The sequence below is a fragment of the Tribolium castaneum genome, chromosome 7, assembly GCF_031307605.1.
Source record: "Tribolium castaneum strain GA2 chromosome 7, icTriCast1.1, whole genome shotgun sequence".
Taxonomy (NCBI): Eukaryota; Metazoa; Arthropoda; class Insecta; order Coleoptera; family Tenebrionidae; genus Tribolium; species Tribolium castaneum.
This window is the reverse complement of record NC_087400.1, coordinates 10,246,923-10,269,002: the sequence shown is the minus strand read 5'-3', so window position 1 is coordinate 10,269,002 and position 22,080 is coordinate 10,246,923. Positions and strand designations below refer to the sequence as shown.

Here is a 22,080-nt window from a genome sequence, read left to right as displayed (position 1 = left end):
GCATTTTTGATTTGCATACATTTTGCTTAATCGATTTGTCTTGCTATTCTCAATTTACCCATAATTTTTGCTAAACCATTTCCTAACACGCTGTATAATAGAGCTCAAAGGATGGCAAATAAATCATCTTGCTTTATCTGAACTTTTACTACTTTTACTAGTTTTTGAGATAGAGAGTGCACTCTCCACTTTAGCATCTAAAAATTGGTCTAAAAACGCAATATTTAGTAAGTTTGCGTCTTTTGAGTACTTTATTTCAAAGTTTACATACTAATAGGACATTTGAGCAAATTGATTACCCGAAACCGTAAGGACCCTTCAAGCTAATCACTTAGTCAAGCGCTTATTATGCGATTTATTGCAAACAGGTTGTAGTCTCTCAGACGAACTGATCGATCGGTATCGTAAATATTTTTGGGTCACCCTTGTCAAAACATCTTATTGTGAGGTTTGCTTTTCTTAAACACCCTTGTGTTGTAAAACTTTATGGTGTACAAAGAAAATGTTGCCACAATATTTATTTATTTCGTCTTATTTCATATGTAAAGTAAAAATAACTGCTAAAAAAACACTTTCTTAATTTACTACCTATAGCGAACTTCGCATATATGGAAATGTTTTGGATGCATTTTCGAAGTTCGTTATTTACATATTCTTTTTGCTTAAATCTTGTATTTGAAGCAGTATGATGTTAGCACTATAGGTTATTGGTTAAAACTAATTGTAATTATTTACTAAATAATTATTATGTTGTTATCTAATTATCTCCTTTGATTCCTTTGTATTTTCACGTAAGAGAATTTAAAAATAAATTTATTGATTTGATATTGTTATGTTCATTGTTTTGAACATATTTAGCCTCTTCTGTTTTATTTTATATTCTCTGGTATTTGAGATTCTTTGAGTAAAAATTTACTGCTTCTTTAGACAAACATTAACATTTCTCTGTTAAAAAAAATAATTATTACATACATTTACTCTCAATCTCGAGCATAATACCTAATACGTACTTAATTTCTTGTAATAAAATTGTCTACAAAATTTCGTAAATTTTACATGGACTTCTGTGATGATCAAATACATATTCACAGCCCCTTGGTGTTGCAGAAAGCGAGATTGTGTCTTTATAATTTATCATCATGGCGAATAACGCGATTAAGACCCCACGTCTGCCATCGAAACGGCCTAAGGGCTGATAAGGGTTTGTCGAATTAATTGCTTCGAAGTTCCAGCTCTTAGCTGAATTAACAACATTAAACATTTCTAAAACGAACCCAAGTTTATTTTCTTAATCTCTTCACCACATTTGTTTATTTTCTTCCAGATCGTCGGCCATACCTCACAAGGGCGGCAGCAGCATCCCCTTACCCGGCTCAGCCCTGCCTTCCCGACGATGTCCCCCAGATAAAGTGCGTCCGGTGGCCGGCTCCAGCCGGGCCTCAAGTCCGGCCCTGTCCATGATCCCGCGGGGCCCTCCGGCCCAAATTTCCAGCCCTTACCAAACCCCCCCTCAGAAAAACTCCAACTCGATGCTCGACAAACTGAAACTTTTCAAATCCAACGACCGGCCTGCGCCCACAACTAATGGGAAAAGGACCAGCAGTTCCAGTGGGGTCTCATCTGCGAGGAGTGAACGTAGTGATAGTAGTGCCAGTTTGGAACCTAGTGCTGACGTGAAACCGGTGAAAAACGCCGCTAGGTTGAAGCAGACCAGGCCTACGAAGACGACGCCCACGAAGAATAGTCCAAATGCCCTGAAGAAGGACGTGCTGAAGAAGACGGCCACTGAGGTGGAGAAACATGCGCAGAAAGTGGCAAATTTGGCCAGTTCGAAGCTGGTGGAGCCCAAGATCAAGGCGAAGACGGAGATTAAGAGTGGGCAAGGCCAGAACCACTTGCCCACGCAGAACCAACACGGTACCGGTATTCCGAAGCCGACGGCAGCTATTAAAGGTACGCCCACTAGGTGGCTAATTTTTCAGGACAGGCGAGATAAGATAATTGAATTACGAGAAAAAATCATGACTGGAGGTTGTTTGCTCGGGAACCGAGTTTTATTCGAGGCTCTTAACACGTCTTACAATACGGAAAAAATAATAAATAAGTGAGCAAGTTGAAAATGTGACAAAATCTTTCATTTGGAAAAATCACGTTCAGATTTTTTGTTCTTCTCCGACAATCACCAGTCGTCATCATCATACATACAAGTTTTTATCAAACAACTCTGAATGTGTTAAGATTTGCGTTAGGGTTGTAATTCACTATCGATTGATAAAATTAAATAAACAAATGTTGTCATTTGGAATAAGCAAATTATAAGGCTCTAAAGTTTAAAAATTTTGTAAAATAAATTGTAAACACCCTGCTGTAGTAACTGAGATGAATTACACTTAATTCATAAGTTAGTTAAAGTTACACTTTGTTCAATACGTACCTAGTAATAATGTCATCAATGTCTATTTTTTATGAATTTTTAAAAATCAAGGTATAAGACCGATTTTTGTTAGTTTTTTTCCCTAAACCGATTTGAAAAATAATCTACAGACATGTAAGTTTATAAGTCGCTCTTATTTACAAAAAAAACTATACCTTTCGGATAAAACATAGTAAGATTTTTCTACCTTAACCACATTTGGCAGGTTGGTTGATTTTGACTCCTTTAATAGATGTTTACAATATTATAGTGTAGATGTCTACGGTTACGGAAAAAATCATGAAGAGAAGGAACCCATCTTAACCGAATTAATAACATAGTGGTAAACTTAAAAATATCTTTAAAGTACCCCGAAACATCGGTAGCAAATGTAGAAAACTTTATGAATAAAAGGATAAGGACCTAAAACATCTATTTAATTAAAATACTTTTTACATACAGGATGTTTCTGTTTTTATTGTTACAAATTTAAACAGGTGATGAACATTCAATTTTAAGACAAAAGTTTCTTATAAACATGTATCGAAAAATATTTCGTAAGGGAGCTACGCCCCCTGAGAGGGGTGCTTCTTTTAGTGAGTTGTTCTGAATATTTTCGAAACCATAAACACCAAAACGGATAAAATTACAAAATTTGGTACAGTTAGTAATCTTTATACGTAACTTCATTAAAGATCTTTGAGTCATTTTTGAATTGAAACAGAGCCACATAGATAACGCTTCTTTTTAAGTTTTTAATAAATATATTATTTTTTAACTTTTGACAAATGGTAAACCACACACCAAATTTTATACTTCAGATTTTATCAAGATTTTATCTGATTTCTATTATTTTTCGTAATTTTCTCAAGATTTTCTCTGATTTCTGTCTGTTTTAAAACATTTAAAAAACAGTGTTTTACTAAAAATAGCAAAGGCTTAAATTTAGTAGTAAATTTAGGCGCACCGACATAACAGCCCGCAACAAAATAGCCCACCGTCAAAATGGCCCAGCGACAAAATAGTCCACAGACAAAAAAGCCCCCGACTAAATAGCCTGCGACAAAACAGCCCACCACTAATGTTTAAAAAGGTATGGACTAAAATAAAAAATAAGTCTAAATGTTTGCAAAGTATTTAGGCAAACGATTAGGCCTGGTAGTGTTTCTTCGTATGTTTACAAAAATATTTAAGTCAACATTCACAGCCGGCTGCGAATATTGTCAAATATGTATAAAATACAAAAAAGTGCTTATAGTCTGCCCTATAATTGTTTATCATTTGAATTTAACTTTATATAATTTTTGACATTTAACAAATGTTATTTATGAATGTATTTATAAATGTTTCATACTTTTCAAACTTTGGTGATTAAGAACAATTTTTATAAAAGTCATTATGAAAATTGTAAATTTTTGTTTTTGTTTGATTACGTAATGGAATTGAATTTTCATTCAACTAATTTTTTATCTGTTTGAAATTTTGACTTACTTTTTGCTGTTTGAAAACTATGGAAACGCGAACGTCGCATGTTATGAAATCATTTTTTTAAATAAGATCAATAGAAATGTAAAATAGTGATTATTAAAACTCATTAAAACTGTAAATTAGGTAATTAGCTATTAATTTTTTGAAGTGTAGCGTTTCCATAGTTTGGAAACAGCTAATAAAAACAACTACAAATTTTTGTCTTTTTTTATTTTTAATTTATTTGTTTCCACCATTTAAAATTTAGAACATTTTTTTAGTCGGTTTATTGATCGTATAATTTTTTATGCGATGAACGTCCAGCTGTGCTTGGAATGAGCTATTTTATTAATGGACTGTTTTGTCGCTAGGCTATTTTGTCGGAGCTATTTTGTCGTGGCTATTTTGTCGCCGGCTCTTTTGTCGGGTGAAGTAAATTTAGGCTGCATTTGTTGAAATTAGGAAGACAGTCAATTTTTTCAAATAAACTATTTTACTTTTCCCTTCACTCTCGGGCCACTTTGAAACCTTGAACGAAAACAAGAAGCTTGATGTTTTATTGACTTGTCTAATGCCTTCATAAAAGAATAAAACTAACTCCATTAAAGATCATGGAGTCACTTTTAAGTTGAAACTTAAACTGAACAGATCCACGTAGATAACGCTTCTGGGTTTTTAACAGTTTTAATTTTTGACGAATTGTAAACCACACCCCAAATTTTATACTTCAGATTTTATCAAGACTTCATCTGATTTCTATTATTTTTCGTGATTTTCTCAAGATTTTTTTGATTTCTGTCTGTTTTCAAACATTAAAAAAAAACAGTTTTTTACTAAAAATAACAAAGGCTCAAATTTATTAGTAAATTTAGGCTGCATTTGTTGAAATTAGGAAGACAGACATTTTTTTCAAATAAATTATTTTACTTTTCCCTTCACTACCAGGCCACTCTGAAGCCTGGAACGAAAACAAGCAGCTTGATGTTTTACTGACTTATCTAGTGCCTTCATAGAAGAATAAAACTAATTCCATTAAAGATCTTGGAGTCACTTTTGAGTTGAAACTTGAAATCGAACAGATCCACGTAGATAACGCTTCTGGGTTTTTAACAGTTTTAACTTTTGACGAATGCTAAACCACACCCCAAATTTTGTACTTCAGTTTTTATCAAGATTTCATCTGATTTCTATTATTTTCCGTGGTTTTCTCAAGATTTTCTCTGATTTCTGTCTATTTGAAAACATTAAAAAAGAACAAAATTTTACCAGAAATAGCGAAGACTTAAATGTAGTAGTAAATTTAGGCTACCATTTGTTGAAATTAAGATGACATAGACAACTTTTTCGAATAAGCTATTTTACTTTTCCTTTCATTATCGGACCGCTCTCTGCAAAATGTTCAAAAATTGAAGATACTGATCACAATCTTGAATCCAACGACATGGAGATCTCGGAAAATTTAAAAAAAAAACACAGTTCGAGCTAAGCTAGAATCTATAGTTTTCCAAATTTTTCCGTTGGTTTACTGATTTTAGTTTAGTTAGAAATAGTAGATGCAGATAAAACTCGATTCAACAAAGCTCTTCAGTTTTCTTATCTTCCTGGATGTCCTTTGGTGTTAAATAATATAGAACACAAATTGTTCTATTTTTTGATTTCTTGCTCCACTTTAGGTACCACAAAAATCGTCCGCGACGACAAGAGCTTCCCCACCCTCAAAACCCCCATCTCCCGGGAAAACTCCCAAGCCAGCATCACGCACACGAAACCGGCCGTAGCCCTAGTCTCCCCCATGAAAAACGAAAAAGAGCCCCAACTCTCCGAAAGCAGTCACAGCGCTTCCACAGGCCACCACAGCAACTCCAGCGAAAGCAGCGTCATTTACAAGCCTTCAAGTGAGAGCAGCTCCGAACACCACAACATCATCCCAAACCGCAAGGACCCAATCGCCTACATATCAGAAGCAACGGAAGACCAAACCGACAAGGAAAAACTCCTCAACTGCGAAAACCAAGAACCTAAGAACTTTTTCAACGAGAAGTTGAATTTCATGAGGGAAGGGTCGCAAGGTGACGACGAGACTGCGCTAAGTATCGAGCCGATGCGGCCCCTTCTGAGGGGCTATTGCAGCACTTTGACGCTCCCTCCGAGGCAGCGGCACTACCAAAGGGTCCAGCAGGACCCGAGTTCGGACTATTGCGAGATTTCGCTCGCTAATGGCTACCTTTCTGATGGTGAAATGTTGCGGAATGCGCCCTCGAGGGACAACTCGGACGGGTATATGTCGGAAGGAGGATCAGTTCTGTACGCGCGGAGGCTCCAAACCATGCCTGCTCATATTCCAAATGGGTGAGTTACTCACATTTGGGCTAATCCCCTGTTACACCTACGTGATTTATCTTTTGTCGTGAAGGATTTACGAAAGCGTTGCCTTGACTCTTGTCATTAATCTAGAAAGGGGGTGATTTAGTCGACTCTGAAACAATGTTTATAAATCCGTAATTCGGGGCACCCCTCGAGGTATGACAATGCGCTCGTTTATCATTGTGATGGCTGCGAATTGACGCATTTTTCTTGCGGTGAGGTTTTGCACAGTCATCAATAGGCTGCGATTGTTGGCAATGACTCAATTCGGGGGTTGAAAAACTTGGTTTCAATTCCAAAAAATATACAAGCTTATTCCTATTATTCAATGCAATTTAGAAAAAAAAATGGGTCGGTTTTACCAAAATGTACTTAAGGCGGCTCTAGAGAACTGTCAAAATGATGTGTTCATACTTGTATACGTATCTCAAAAAATAGTCCACGGAGCAGTACCAAACAAAAAGCAAAATGATTAGAAATTAATTCCTCACTAAATTACACATTGTTTATTTAGTATTGAATCCATTTTCATGGTCTGATGATCTGAGACTTGGGTGCCAAACGCAAGATACTGCACAGATCGGAAAAAAATACAAAAAATGTACAACATCATTGTAAATATGCATGCAAAAATTGAACCCAATACTAGCAATAGCAAGGAAAAAACAACCTTTAAAAAATTTCTTTGAGAATGAGATTTTTAAAACTAACCGCTTTCAAAATTTCTTTGCCAGATGGAGGCGCCATAATGGTTTCCGGTTGAAAATTGCTGTGGATTTTGAGATATGTATAACAGTAAAAAAGTGTAAATAAAAGCATATATTTTTTAATTTGACAGTTTGGTTTTGACAGTTCTCGGGGTCCGCCCTTTCTTAAAAAAAATAATATACACACAGATTTTCTACGATTACGCTAAGCTGTTAATTTCGTGAAAGTTTTTCTAATACTCTAAAATGTGGTAATTTTTAAAAATTAAAAACAAACCTGAACAGAAACACAATACATTTTCCAAATACCGGATGCTCAAAAACTCAACGGTGTGTGGTAGAGAATTGCTTACATGTAGAGGTAAAAAAATTTTCCCGTAATCTGCACATGCTTATCAACAACGTACCACTGAGTTGGTGCGCCAGTTTTTGACCAGCCTGTGTATATTTTTGAAATCAAATATTTCGCAGAACATTTGCACAAGTAGCTAATGTCATCATTAAGCAATAAAATTCGATTTTTAAATTATTGGTAAAGTAATCGTACATGCAAATAATAAATTAAGGCGAAAATACGTCTTGTTATTTGCATTTTGCACGTTTTTTAACCAAACGTAAATGTTCTTCGCAAAATTTTAGCGAAAAATAAACTGTCGCCAGAGTAACAAAATGCGTCTTTTTCAAATATTTGAACACATTTTATAGCCATAAACTAAGTTATTTTGCGAAATTTTTATTTAAAAAAAACTGAAAATTTACCAAATTCGGCCAAAAATGATGTTACTTTTACCTTGTTAAAGCTTTTAAACACGTTTAATTTGTAATTTCTTCTGAGATTTCTTTAAAACAGACCAAAAAATACGAAATTATGTCGAAGTTGATCATTTTTCGAATATATCTTAGTACACAGGAATAAAATTATCTCACAAAATTTTGTTAAAAATAAACAGAAATAAAGTGTTGTTAACCTTTCCCTGATTTTGGCGTTTCAGCTCATTGTGAAATAGAGATTAGTTTTTTCGAAAAATTACCAAATTAGATTAAAATTGGTGTTAGTTTGCTTTTTTCACTCTTGAGAGACAAAACCTAATTTCATACGAAAAACTTTTGAAGTTTTGAAATCATATTTTAACTTGTTGTTGAGCACGGTTTAGTGCTTTTTTGAACCAAAGTTTCATTTAGTTCATGCGATAAAAAACACAAATAAATTCCAACTGATGGTATTTTACCTGCTTTACTCGTTTTTGAGAGAAGCATTATTATGTATTGTATTTATTGTATGATGTTTTTCATACCTGGGCTGAAATAGGCCCTTTTTGCATATTTTAACACGTTTTGTAGTTGTTTTGCAAAATTTTGTTAAAAAAAGCATAAATTCACCAAATTCACCGTTTGTGCTTGTTTTTTTGCCAACATTTTTGTTTACGTATTTGATTTGAACTATAATTTTAGCTTTTTGCGAAATTTTCTTAAAACAGAAAAAAATTTGGCTTATTATCTTAGCATGTTTAGGACGATTTAATTCCAGGAATCACTATTAAAGTAAAATTAATATTATTTTGCCTGTTTTATTTATTTCGTTCAAAATAAGCCAAAAAATAACAAAATGGTGTCACTTGCTTTTTTCGTGCGTTTCAGCATAATTTAGGTGAAAAAAATTGAGTTTGATTTTAGTTAGTATAGTTCACATCAATCGTTTATTTTTGAACTAGAGATTGATATTGGGTCTTGTCAAATCACGTGATTTAGGTAGCTTTAAATAGATGTTATTTTAACTTTTTTAATTAAGTATATTTCTAAACTTAATTCCTAGATTTGGCCAAATTTCTTACAATATACAAAAAATCACAAAATCAAATTAATTGAGATCTACTAATGTTTTTCTTAGAGTGGTACTAGCGTTCTGTACACAATTGCCTTTAAAAACGTTATTGAACTAATAAATCTCAGTTTTTTGATAAATTTCAGTAAAGCAGATCAAAAGTCAGCAATTACAAGTTCTTTATTTTTTCGAGTGTTTCAATACGATTTATAATTACAACGCCACAAATCACAGAATTTCACGGATATTTATCCTAATTTTCCAGACTTTTTATGGAGCATCTACCAAATTTAAAATTACTACGTAATAAAACTCAACTCAAATTCAACAACTTTTTTTATAACGTTTTGCAAAATTCTTATTTATTGTTTTCACTGTTTTTCTCCTTTCTTTTGTACACATGAGCCGATCAGTATTTAATAATTCGTATTCTTAGCAACAATTTTCATTGTTATTTTAAATTGTTTAAATTGTCAGTCTCTATCACAACAATTTTTATTTTTATTTTTGAACCCATAGGCGGGTACCCGTTTCAGTATATTATCTTTTCCAAATTTTAAGTAAATTGTCGAAACTTTTATTGAAAAATTACAATTAGAAAAATTGTTTTATTTGTTGATTTCTGTTACCTGCTAAAATTAACACACGTATTTTTAATACATCCTGTATTTATCTCAAATACAACTTTTTATTTATTTATTTATCTATTTATCTATGGGGTGGCAAAATTGAATATGGCGCTACATTATTCCAAATACTTCGAAATAGTTTTGTCAATTCCTATTAAATTCCAAATACAAAACCCCTCCACATAAAAAACCGATAAACGCACAACAGAAAATCCCTTTTTCCCCATTTTCCCGACAATCGACAGGTCCACCTCCGGTCGTTAAAATTTCCCTTTGACCCTTGCAATCCATCACGTCTTGCCCTTTCACCTTTCCAGCACGTCGTATCAAATCGCCGGAAACCCTTTTCCAAGCTGGCTTCACACATAACCAAGTTAAACGTTCTTTAAGCACACTTTAGCATTATTAATGACCGTGGTGTAATACCTGTTATCCCGGGTCACACAGACCAGCTGTCAGGGAAGTACCCGAATGACACGCGCCATGTTTACCCCTCTGATGATGATTCATTTCGCTTTGAGGGAACAAGAGACCGAGGAAAACACACAGCGCTACTTCTCATTGGAAAAGTAAACAGAAACACCATCTCTCCTGGTGTTAACACCCTCTCTGATGTGCAGTGCAGATGTTTCGTATCGAAGGAAATTTAATTAAAGCGTCTTGAGACGGAAGCAGGGAACGATCATTATTTTGAAAATATATTCTTCAATTTAACTTATTGAGAAAGAAACAATGAATTTCAATTTTTTTTCAGAGAGATGAGTAGATATAAAATCTACGTACATCCTTCAAGTGCCTCGTTAAAAAATTGTAGTAATGAAGCTTTAGACATGCAAAGCTCGTACATACAGGTTGTTCCGTCTAAGTCCCACATTAAAAGTATTGGTAGTTCTAATAATGATCGTCATCTGAAAATTTGTATACAACCATAATCTCTTAGGTGCTGCTCAATGAAAATATTTTCAAGATGGTGACACTTCCGGTTATACCGGAAGTCGCTATCAACTTCCTTATTTTAAATGGAAAGCTATATTTTTTAATTTATTTTGGATTACTAGAGTTACTTTAAGATAGTTTTCATAAGCTTCCCCTATAACAAAATTTAGCCGTTTACGAAATTTTGTTTTGAATTTGCACCTTCCACTTGAAAAATCGATAATATTTTTTAGCTCATTTGAAAAAGGATGACAGATTTTTCCTTCCAAAAAAGAATAATAAATAACAAATGTTTAAAGTTAAGTTTTCAGAAACTTAAGCCCCCATAACTCAGTTTTTTCCAATGAAATGCCACAAGTTTTTTCGTTTTGGAATTATTCAACTTTTCATTATAAAAAATACCATTTTTTGAAAAATCACTACGAAGTCGCTAATGTATAGTTTCCGATAAATTTTCCACAGAAAAACTCAGAACACCTTGCAGTTTTAGCAAATAATTGACTTTTTCTTGAAACACGCAGAAAATGTAAAGGTGTACCAAAACCCAAAAAGTTGAATAACTCATATTTGTCAAATGGAACACCAGGTATTTTTTTACACATATCGGTAGCATTTTGCATAGGCTTTCTAATGATATAGGGTTTGCATAGCAAATTTAAAATGTTTTTCGATATTTTAAAAAAAATATATATTTTATTACAAGAAAATTTGTTATTCTAGAATCTGAAGTCAAATGATAATTTATTTTTTGATATGTACTAATGTACTTGATACATAAATGAATTTTATTCATCAAGAAATTATAATAAAATAAAGAAAAAAAGAAAGATTTTTTTAATACTTCAAGAAATATTTGTAATTTGCTATACAAACCCCATATCGCTAGAAAGCTTATAAAAAATGCTATCGATACGTATAAAGAAATACATAGTGTTTCATTTAAAAAATGAGTTATTCAACATTTTGCGTTTTGGAACACTCTGTACATTACTTGTCTGTTTCAAGTAAAAGTCGACTATTTCCTAAAACTACATGGTATTCTGAAGTTTTCTGTTGCAAATTTACAAAAATATTTGATTGGTGTTTGATTGAAATTGGTGTTTTTTATAGCGAAAAGTTGAATAATTCTGAAACGAAAAGAGATAGATCTATAATAGTTTATATACATTATTTTTTGTGTAGAATCTAATTACGAAAAATATATAGGTGTTTCATTTAAAAAATATGACTTCGGTTCACCACCCTGTATACAACACCCAGTGTATAATAAAACTATTTTTAGTTTGTGGACTTTAAGTCGATCTAATGAAAACGGCATGGCAATATCTCAAGTAGCAAAAATGTTATAGACACATTACGCGCCTCTGGGTCACCCTGTATAAATAAGTTGAACGGGATCAGCTGCTCTTTCAACACTTGAAATAATAATTAAAAAATAATTCAAAAAATAATAGTAAATAACTCCGACTTTTTTGGATGACTAAGTGGAAATTTGGCATTCCTACCCTTTAAAAGGGCAGCTTAAGGGATGAGTCAAGTCTGCTGCAAGCGACAAGGGCGTGGTAACCCTGTGGTGAAGCCTTTTCCTCTTTATGAAGCTCCATAAAGCTCGAGCTTTTTAATTGCTCAATTAATCGTCTTAGAAATTTCATTTAATAATGTCCATTCTCGGGCGTTTTTTGTTGCAGTAGCTGGAATAAATCGCGTGCAGCAATTCAATTGTCAGACCGGTTAAAGAATGCAAAACTGAAATTCGTTTTGTTCTTGTAACTCGGCGCGAAACTTTTTCTTCATTTCTTCGAACGTAAATCTTAGATTCAATTAAACTAAAATTTAGGTTAATTACGTTGTATGAAGATAAATCCTCTTAATTGCATTGTGGATTAAGCTCTGGAAACGTGGCACTGAATTATTGAAAGCACATTCTACTCGCAGATAAAGTGCACTATTTCTGCACTAGTTGGAACTTTATTTGACTTTTAGTTTAGTTTACGGTGATTTTGGGTCTTAATACTGTAAGAATTGCGCAGCTGGGTATTCGTAGATTTTGATTAGGGATTAATTTGATTAGAGAAGCCGCAAATTTGTCTAAACTGGCATAATTACGTTTTGGATTTAATTGGATGAGTGGGTGAAACTATAACAATGCAGTGTGGAACGGTCTGAATTATTAAAATTGGGTTTTCAAGTTGATTTTAACACAATTTTGGAATAGTTTCAACAATTATGTATTTAGATGATGACAAATAAAAGAACTACTAATAATTTCTTGGTTCAACAAATAATTTTTACATTTTTGGTGGATTATTGACGGGGTTAAAACCTTTTTGTTTTATAAGGAATTTGGGTTAACAATTATTACAAGATTGGTAATATTAACCAATGTTACCATTTAGAAATAAAAAAAAAAAACATTATCAACTGACACAGACGTTCTGAATCACTTTTTACGATGATAATAATGAGTTCTGTTGGCAACACTGAATTATTGATAACATCCATAATGTTGCTTCTAAAAGTTTTTCATCAGAATTGAGTTTATATATGTGTCAAATTGCATAAGGTTTTCTGAAATCTGTATTGGTCTAAATTGGACCGAAAAATCAATAAATTGGGTCAAAATTATTTAATTATTTAATTTAATTATTTTGTAAATTTTGATAAAGCAGAATTGCTGAGTTGCATCGTAAATGATGTTATTTTTGAAATTTTAGAGCGTTTATGCACGTTTTTCTTATATAAATCTCAACTATTTCACGAAATTTTGTAAAAAAAAATCGCTAAATTTTATCCGAAAATGGCGTTAATTTTTACTTCCTCGTGCGCTTAAGCACATTTTTGAGATAAAAACTAATTTTTTGCGAAACTTTATTCTAGGGGAAATGAAAATTACTAAATATATATACAAAATGAATCTGTTAACAGTGTCTATATATTATTTACTGTATATTAAAAACTAATAATCACTCAAAAGTCGGCGTTTGCTGAATGCTAAAAAAGGGTCGCCCTAATTTTTTTATTTTTCCTTGTAATTTTAGAACAAGAGATGCTTAAATGTTGTATTGTGCAAGAAATTCGAAAAAAGTTCGCTAGCCCCAAAAAATAATTAAGTAATTTTGGTGCTACCAACAACTTTATTAAGAATGTTTTGCTCAAAAAATTAGTACGGGCCGGTTTCTGGTACGATTTAACTTCAGTTAAATTTTATCTCTCCATTAGTTGCTACGGTGTTTGTATCTGATAGACGTTGCTATGTTTTAACTGAGGTTTATCTATCCCTTAAAAATGTTTCCAGAAACTAGGCTTAACGTAACGTTTGTTTAGAATGTTACGAGAAATAATAAAATTTCAATTAATTAATATGTCACTTTAAGGGCCGATTTACAGAAAGCGAAATTAAGATTTGATTCAAAATTAAGCTAACCAATTCGAATTAAGTTGCCATTTAAAATACATTCACAAATGTCTGTTTGATCAAGAATTAAAATTTGAATCAATTAATTATTATTTACTTTAACGAATCGTAGATAAATTCTAAAAAAATCGCATGCATAGAGTGAACATTAAAATAGCATACCTAAGCTGATTTCTGTATGACCATTAGTTTTTGAGAGATAATATAAAAACTAAAAGTAAAAGAACCTAATTTTACACTCACCTTGTATTTTTCAAAAAATTCCCTTTTTTGGATCGGTTCAACCAGAAACGCAATTATTTTTTTGGGACACTGTATAGTCAAAAATATTTTCCTAAAATGTGTCCTAGAGTATGAATAACATCTACAAATTATCAAAACTCCAACTGTAACAGTAACTGAGCTACAGAAGACGGGAGCTGGGCCGGATCACCTTGTATATCAAAAAGTTATAAGGCTATAGTGTGCATTTTTCTTAGAAATTTAGCTCCATTGGTCTTAGTTTCTTTCGTCCTTTATTATTTTTTTTCAGCTCTATTTTTTATTGTGTTATTATTTTTTTAATTATTCTTCTTCTTGACGCTTTTTTCCACTCATTAACTGAGGCCAATGCTTTGCGATAGATAAATTAGTGTTAGCAAAAGCAAAAGTATAATTTTAACTTTTCAAATTGTTTGTTTATTAGCACCCTAATTAAAATTATGGTATTTTGGTAAAACAACATTTTCAAGATTGGTTCAAAATGTATAAGAAAACGTAGGTATAAGTTTAACATAGTCTAATTTGGCGTTATAGTCCATTTGGTATATAAGTTAAATTGTCTCGAAATTTATTTTGCACTGTGGCTGTTTTTCAAAAATTATTTAGGGCACTAAAGAAAGAATAAAAAATTTCGAGAAGTTTCTAGAAACTTATTGTGTTGTGGAAAAAAAGTTGTATGCTTTCTGGTAATTAAACCTCGCATTATTTAGATGCTAATCGGCGGGAAATGTAAATTTACCTAACAGAATTTTGGTCTACCTACCTTGGAGGTAGGAAATGAAAAAAAAGTTTTATTTATTTATTGATTCTTACATTGTTATTTTTCAACAACAATATTTTTCATCATGTTTGTGTTTTGGTTGTTGTTGGGATTTATCGGCTTATCTCTCCTGTTTCTTCATTCCACTCGTGTTCAACCTCCTTAATCACTCCTCATCCCTTGACTCTTTTCTCTTCCACTTAATAAAAAATCGGGCATCGGCGGCGCCTATACCGAATCGATCGGAGAGCAAAAGCAACCCCAAGACAACCCTCCTGTTGCTTTCCCGCCTGCGACAACCCCTCCTAGGTCTGAGCGTAGTGGGGGCGGAATCAGATGTTTAATTCGACCGTGGTGCAATACACCGAGGGAACAAGCGTAGGGTACATGCGCCCCCTCATCGATTTCATATTGTAGACGCCAGACAGACATGGTCACTGGGCCTAACTGAAATATTATTATCGAAAGTCACACTTGCTGGGACCAAAGTTGGTGGTTTTTTGTGCTCGAAAGTAATCAAAAAGGGAAACTGTGATGCGATTTCTATCGGTGGTGACAAGGACGAAGACAAGGCGGGAAAGCGCTGGTATGACACTATCACTGTTCCATTGTTTGGCCGTATGTTTATGTTTCATTAAATATTAATTAAACGCTGTTTGGACTATAGACGAGGGACCCATTGTCGGTATTTCCGCCGGAAACTGTTCCGATGGCACTAATGAGAGTTTGATTTAAACGTATCGATTTGCATGTTTTCACGCAAAAATTGCTTCCTTCCACGTCGATCACATTTTTTAAGCGAGCTCGTTACTAAAGTAAATTTCGTTCGAAAGCTCTTAGCTTATCTTTGCTTGTATTGTTTACCATGGGGCCTAAGTCAGTTTTTTACGAGGCCGATGATCTTGTTGATTTGGTGTTTTTTGGTGCTTTATGGTCGGGTTTAGTGTTGGTTTAGTTTCGACTCGTGAAAGGGGGATTTTGTTGTGGTGGTGGTGTGGTTGTAAAATTTTAGATAAGTAAATTAGGTTAAAAGGAAAACACTCGGGTGAAGGCGAATAAAATTTTGATGTTTTCTGGAAAGTGTGAAAGATTAATTACTTCAGGTTTGTCTTTGAACCAAAAAACAAACAATTACCATCTTTTATTATTTACAAACTTAAAGAAATTTTTTGGAAATTTGGACAACTGGTCATCTTATACTAAAGGCTAGAATTTATGTTTTTTGTTTTCTGGGTTGCGTGCGTCAAGATATGAATAAAGGAATTTATAAAAGGATTATTTCGTTATTTTGTATCGTGGTCTAAATAATTTTTATCCTTTGAACTACTTCTAAAATAAAAATTCTCTCCCATAATCTTAATATAAAATTAAAATAGCTTTAATGAAATAAAAATATACCTACTTATTACGAAAAATATTTTAATAAATCTAGAGAGTATACACTTTGGAGCTAGACCTATGGCACTTAAGTAATAATAAATTTAAGAAGAAAAGAAACTGTTTAATGAATATATTAGATTTATAATACAGTGTGTTCCGTCTAAACCCCACTTTAAAAGTATTGGTAGTTCTAATAATGTTAGTCATCTGAAAATTTGTACACAATCATAAACTCTTAGGTCCTGCTCAATGAAGATATTTTCAAGATGGTGACACTTCCGGTTATTCCGGAAATCGTTGTCAACTTCCTTATTTTAAATAGAAAGCTATATATTTTAATGTGTTTTTGGATTACTAGAGTTATTTTAAGGCAGTTTTTATAAGCTTCCCTATACCTAAATTTAGCCGTTTACGAAATATTTAGGGTTTTTAATTTTTTTTAATTTGCACCTTCCAATTCAAAAATTGATAACTCTGCCATTTTCAAAAATTTGGAAATGCATTTTTGCTCATTTAATAGAGGAATTCTAGATATTTTCTTAGGTGTTTTCAAATTTCTAAAAAAGAATAACAAACCCAAAATGTTTAAAGTTAAGTTTTCAGGACTTTAAGCACCCATAATTCAATTTTTTCAAATGAAATTCCACAAGATTCATTTTGTAAAATTTTTGAAAAAAGTTTCTCCCATCTATTAAAATAAAAATTGAGACATCCCATTTGAAAAAAATAGTTATGGATACTTGAAGTTATTCAAACTTTTAACCTAAAAAATTTTTTGGTTTATTAACCTCTTTTCCAATTTCGGACACACTGGAGAACAGATCTAGACTTTGTCTTTTAATTCTCCCAATATGATTTCGAAATCTCTAAAATTAAGAGAATTACCGATTTTTTAAGTGATAGGTGCAAATTTTCAAAAAATCTCGAAAACGGTTTAACTTAGGTATAGGGAAAGCTGATAAAAATGGCCATACAATATCTCAATTAATCCAAAAACGCAGTAAAAAACAGCCTTCCATTTAAAATAAGAAAGTTGATAGCGACTTCCGGTATAACCGAAAGTGCCACCATCTTGAAAATATTTTCATTCAGCTGAACTTAACGGATTATGGCTGAGTACCAACTTTCAAATAAATATCTTTATTAGAACTTTCGTATGGAGTTTAGACGGAACAGGTTGTATAATTTTTATTTAAATAAAACTATCAAAATCTTCATTATTTATTATAAAAACATTGCAAAAGTGATCAAAACTTCAAATATTACGCAAAAAGTTATCAGCGAACGAGTGCATAAATTTTAATGTAGTCGTATACTCTGTTGTAATTTGTAACTTTGACGTTATTTTTAATTATGTTTATTGTAAAATTCCTTGGCTTTAAATTTGATGGTTCTAACCAAGGTTCTAACTATGACAAAAATTTTATTTTTCTTATAATGAAATTATAACTTTAAAAACCTATTTAACCATCATTAGAGTTGAAAGAAAATAAAAAGTCGATGAATATAAGAGTGGAGTATTTATTTTTTGCTCTCTATTTTACTTTATGTATCCATTTTCTACTTTTAATTAATATTTTAATTCACTTTAATGTTACAATCGTTATCTTGTAATGATAAGAAGTTTTTCTTGTTTTATTTTAGCATTTTTTTCAGTTACAAGCATTAAATAATTAGTCAAAAACTATTCTCATTTTAAGAAAAGTTTTGTTAAAAAATTGCCATTTCACTGAAAACCAGTAGGTACAATTAGTACTTTCTTCTTAAGCGAACTCAACAAAAATAGAGAAATTAGAAGTGATGAAATAAATAACGCTTTTTTAGTGGCGGAAATTGCAAAATAAAACTTCATTCTCTCCACAACAAAAGAAGAAAAAATGTTTACATGGGAGAGTTTTTATTGAGGATCAATTCCAATTTAGAAATAAGACTTTCGTTTTCTCTCACAGAGATAACTTTTTTGGAATCAAAGTTTAGGTCAACATATATCTAACTCTCCTAAAAAGGTTTCAGCTCGGAAATATCTTATTACTTACGTGATATGTCTCCCACTATATTAATCAAAGATAAGGAGGGAAATGTTACTGGAGAGGCAAAAATAAAACACAATTTGTGTGAATCGTTTATTTTCTGAGCTCTAATCATTTGTCATACCATAAACAAATTACAAGGCGTTTCTGTAAATCAATCTCCATAAATTAATTAATTCAATTACATTTAGTTAATTTAATTTTCTCGACTGCATCTGAGCCATCAATATGATTAATACGTTTGTTACATGCAAAGTCATTAAACAAGATAAATTGTTATTAATTTCTAACTCGTTATACTACTAATTAACTGAGATATTTTAATTGAACTAGCGCCAAGTACAGTCAACGGAACAGATTAAATTTTCACAATAGTTGAAACTTGGACAAGAGTTGAAAGCGCGTTTTCTTGTTAGTACCTATCACAGTCCAGTCAAATAAAGTTTTAATCAAAACGTTGGAGAAAAGCTTGCATTTTTTTAATAATATTGTGATTTGTGTTCTCAATAGTTTCTAGATCTAAATAGTTTCAGTAATACTTTTTCTAAAGCAGAAGTTAAAAACCCTAGTAGCACACATATGTAAGTATGTATACAACCGAGATATAACCATTATATACGCGTGGTTATATTGCGGTTAAAAAACGGCCCTTATATCTGGCTTATATTGCTTTTATGTTTCGTTATCTAATCTTTACATTGCGCTTATACAGGGCGAGTTAATAGAGCGTTATTTCTGACATGTCCTAAGACGCAACCAAAAATACTAATTGCACTTCCCACTTGGATACTTTGTTTGATTGTTAAAAACATTAATTGAATCAATATTGGTTTTTTATCTTTTAGATAATAATAGTCCATAATGAAGTTTTAGTAAAATGTCAAGACAGACTTGACAATACTCAGAACAATGTAATGGTGGATTAATTTTGAAATTTCTTAAGGATTACCGGTCTGGTCAGCTTTACTGGTTACATAATTAAAAAATGTCAGAAATAACCTACTACTGACTCACCCTGTATAACCATTCTTAGATTTCATTTGGATGACATTTTGTCAAAAATTTAATAAAAAAACCTATATGTATGTAGATCATAAATTTATTACAAATTAAACTTATAAATGTTTGAAATAAAGAAAATTGGTGTTTTTATCAAGCCTGCTTGTGGTGCACCATTAGTATTTTTTTGCTAATTCCTTGTTGAGAATTTTTAGAAGACTTTTTAATAGGTGTTCATTCACAACACTACCATACCGAAACAAATAAGTTCTATATAACTAACCGCACTTTAAATAGCTATTACGAGTAATATTACAAATTTTTTGTTTTGGATTTTTAAGTTTGCACTAATTGAAAATTTTGTTAAAATTAAATTTTATTTTGGACTTTGAATAAAATAAGAGAAATATACATAAACTAAAAACGAATACATATATAACTGTAATATTATAACCATGGTTAGATAACCGATATATAAACTGAATGTAGCAAACGCTATATTGCATCACAAACATAGCAGTTACATAAACGTCACATAACCGTTGCTATATACGCTAGATATAACCGTGGTTAGATAACACTGAAGGTAGCATACGCCATATTGCATCACAAACTTAACTAATATCTAACCGTAATATAACCATGGTTAGGTAACCGTTATATAAACTAACATAACCAATTGTTAGTTTTGTGTCTTGCAGTTATATACAGAGTGTATCAGAAATACGTGTGTTAATTTTAACACATAGTAAAACTCAACAAATACAACAACTTTTCTATATAACATTTTGCAAAAATGTTATTTATAATTTCGACTGTTTTCTTGTTTTCTTTTGTGCAAACGATCCGGTCAGTGTTTAATAATTTGTTTGTATTCATGGTAACAATTTTCATTCTTGTTTTAAATTGTTTAAATTGTCCACTTCCATCACAACGAAAATAGTTCAGCTCTCTTATTTTTGTACCCATAGGCGGGTACACGTTTCAGTATGTTGTCTTTTCCAAATTTTAAGTAAATTTGCGAATTTTTTATTGAAAAGTTACAAATAGAAAAGATATTTTATTTGTTGAGCTCTGTTACCTGTTAAAATTAAAACACGTATTTCTGATATACCCGGTATAACGTTACATAACCGCAGTATAATGCAGTCAAACTGTGCTACTAGTTGATCGGGCAATGGTTCAACGTTTTCGTATTTTTGGGTTAAAAAATTGTATTTTTAACCTTTATGATATTGTTTTAGCACGCCGCGGATTTCTCCCGGCCTCACGGTGTTGACAGAGCAGTCCTCCCGGCGGGGGCGCGTGGAGGAGCCCCCTCCCCCTCCTGCACCCCGCGCCGCCTCCCGGTCCTCCCGCAACGGCGTTGCCTTACAAGACACCAAGCACGGCCAATGGAAGCGCTACACGGACTCGCCAGGCGTAGGCAGCCCCCCACCGCCAGCTCCAGCCCCCTCGAGCCCCACCAGCAGCCGCAGGGAGCGCCGCAGCAGCCCCCACGGGAGCAAGGAGAAGAGCTCCAAGGTGCGTGGAGTACCGCAAAGTTTTGGCTATGTGAAGAGGAGCAGTTCGACAAGCAATGGAACCAATGGGACACCAAATGGAACAACACCTCAAGGTTTGTGAGGGTTTTTTTCTTTATATAATATATAATATATATAATATATAATATAATAATAATATATAATAATAATAATATAATAATTATAATAATATATAATATATAATATGTAATATATAATATATTTTTCTGGCATTTTATTTTCGTATTGCGCTAAAAACTTCGCTCAATTAAATAAATTGGGGGTGCAGTTTTGCAGAATCAAACGGGGAAGACAGCTTCGGTGTCTGCAGTGCCTAGGACCAAGGTTAAGGTGTCGGGAGGGACGCAGACGTGCTCCAGTGATTTGCAACAGTCGCACAGTGAGTATTATTTCAATAAAAAATGAATTATGTGAAGTGTAGTTGTGCAAAAAAAGAACTAAAAAGCAGTCACAATACGATCAAAAATCAAAGGGTCGGTTTATGGAAAGCTTTATAAAAATTTAATTCGTTGTTAAAAGTTAACAACGCGAATAGACCAATCAAATTCGTTCACTTTGGCCATGCAGTTAACCACGCATTTAATTGCGAATTAAATTAATGACGCTTCTATAAACTGGTCCGTAAAGTCTTTTTTTATGGTAACGCTATTCAACTCGCGCAAATAAATGTTTATTTTAATGAAACTACTTTTTTAATTTATAATATATTCTTAGGGGAATTATGAGCGTATGACGTAATTTCATACAATATTGACGGAAAAATTAATTCTTATAAGAAATTTCGTCGTAACCAACTCCAAAGTTTTTCCAAAGAAAAATAGGAGAATGTGTATCAGAAACATTCATCAATAAATGAAACAAAAAAATACGTCAGGACTATCTTTTGATATTCTTATATCAATTTTTAATTTTTTTATTTGTTTTATAATTTTATTTTAACGTAAAAATTTAGTTTAATTTTTTATGGCAACACTATTCAACTGGCGGCAAATAAATTTTTACTTTAATAAAGCACGTTCATACTATTTTGAATTTTTTAAAAATTCATTGCTAATTGATGGGCGAATGACCTTATTGTAGACAATTTTGAACACAAAAAAGCTAATTAGCCCAAAAGATTTTGTCGTAACAAACCCAAAAGTTTTTAAAAAGAAAAATAGGAGAACGTGTGTCATACATACATAACTCATAAAAGTTGATAAATAAGAAGAAAAAAATGTATCAAGATTTTTCAGCGATTTATTGAATTTGAAATTAATTTTTTTTTACTTACTATTTTACGGATTCTGAAACGTGTGCAAAGGTACAATCATCTGCATATGTAATAGAGAATTATAATTGTGAAAGTATAAA

General features: G+C 32.4%; 1 protein-coding gene across 8 annotated transcripts in view; it reads left to right on the top strand.

Moving 5' to 3' along the window:
* sick (sickie) overlaps positions 1 to 22,080 on the top strand; it is a 269,698-nt gene that overhangs the window by 196,547 nt on the left and 51,071 nt on the right. For all 8 annotated transcript variants that reach the window (XM_015983908.2, XM_015983904.2, XM_015983903.2 and 5 more), the window contains 4 exons: positions 1,325 to 1,953; positions 5,554 to 6,229; positions 20,428 to 20,801; positions 20,996 to 21,106. In XM_015983908.2, coding sequence (XP_015839394.1) covers positions 1,325 to 1,953; positions 5,554 to 6,229; positions 20,428 to 20,801; positions 20,996 to 21,106 — 1,790 coding nt within the window. The remainder of the gene's footprint in view (positions 1 to 1,324; positions 1,954 to 5,553; positions 6,230 to 20,427; positions 20,802 to 20,995; positions 21,107 to 22,080) is intronic.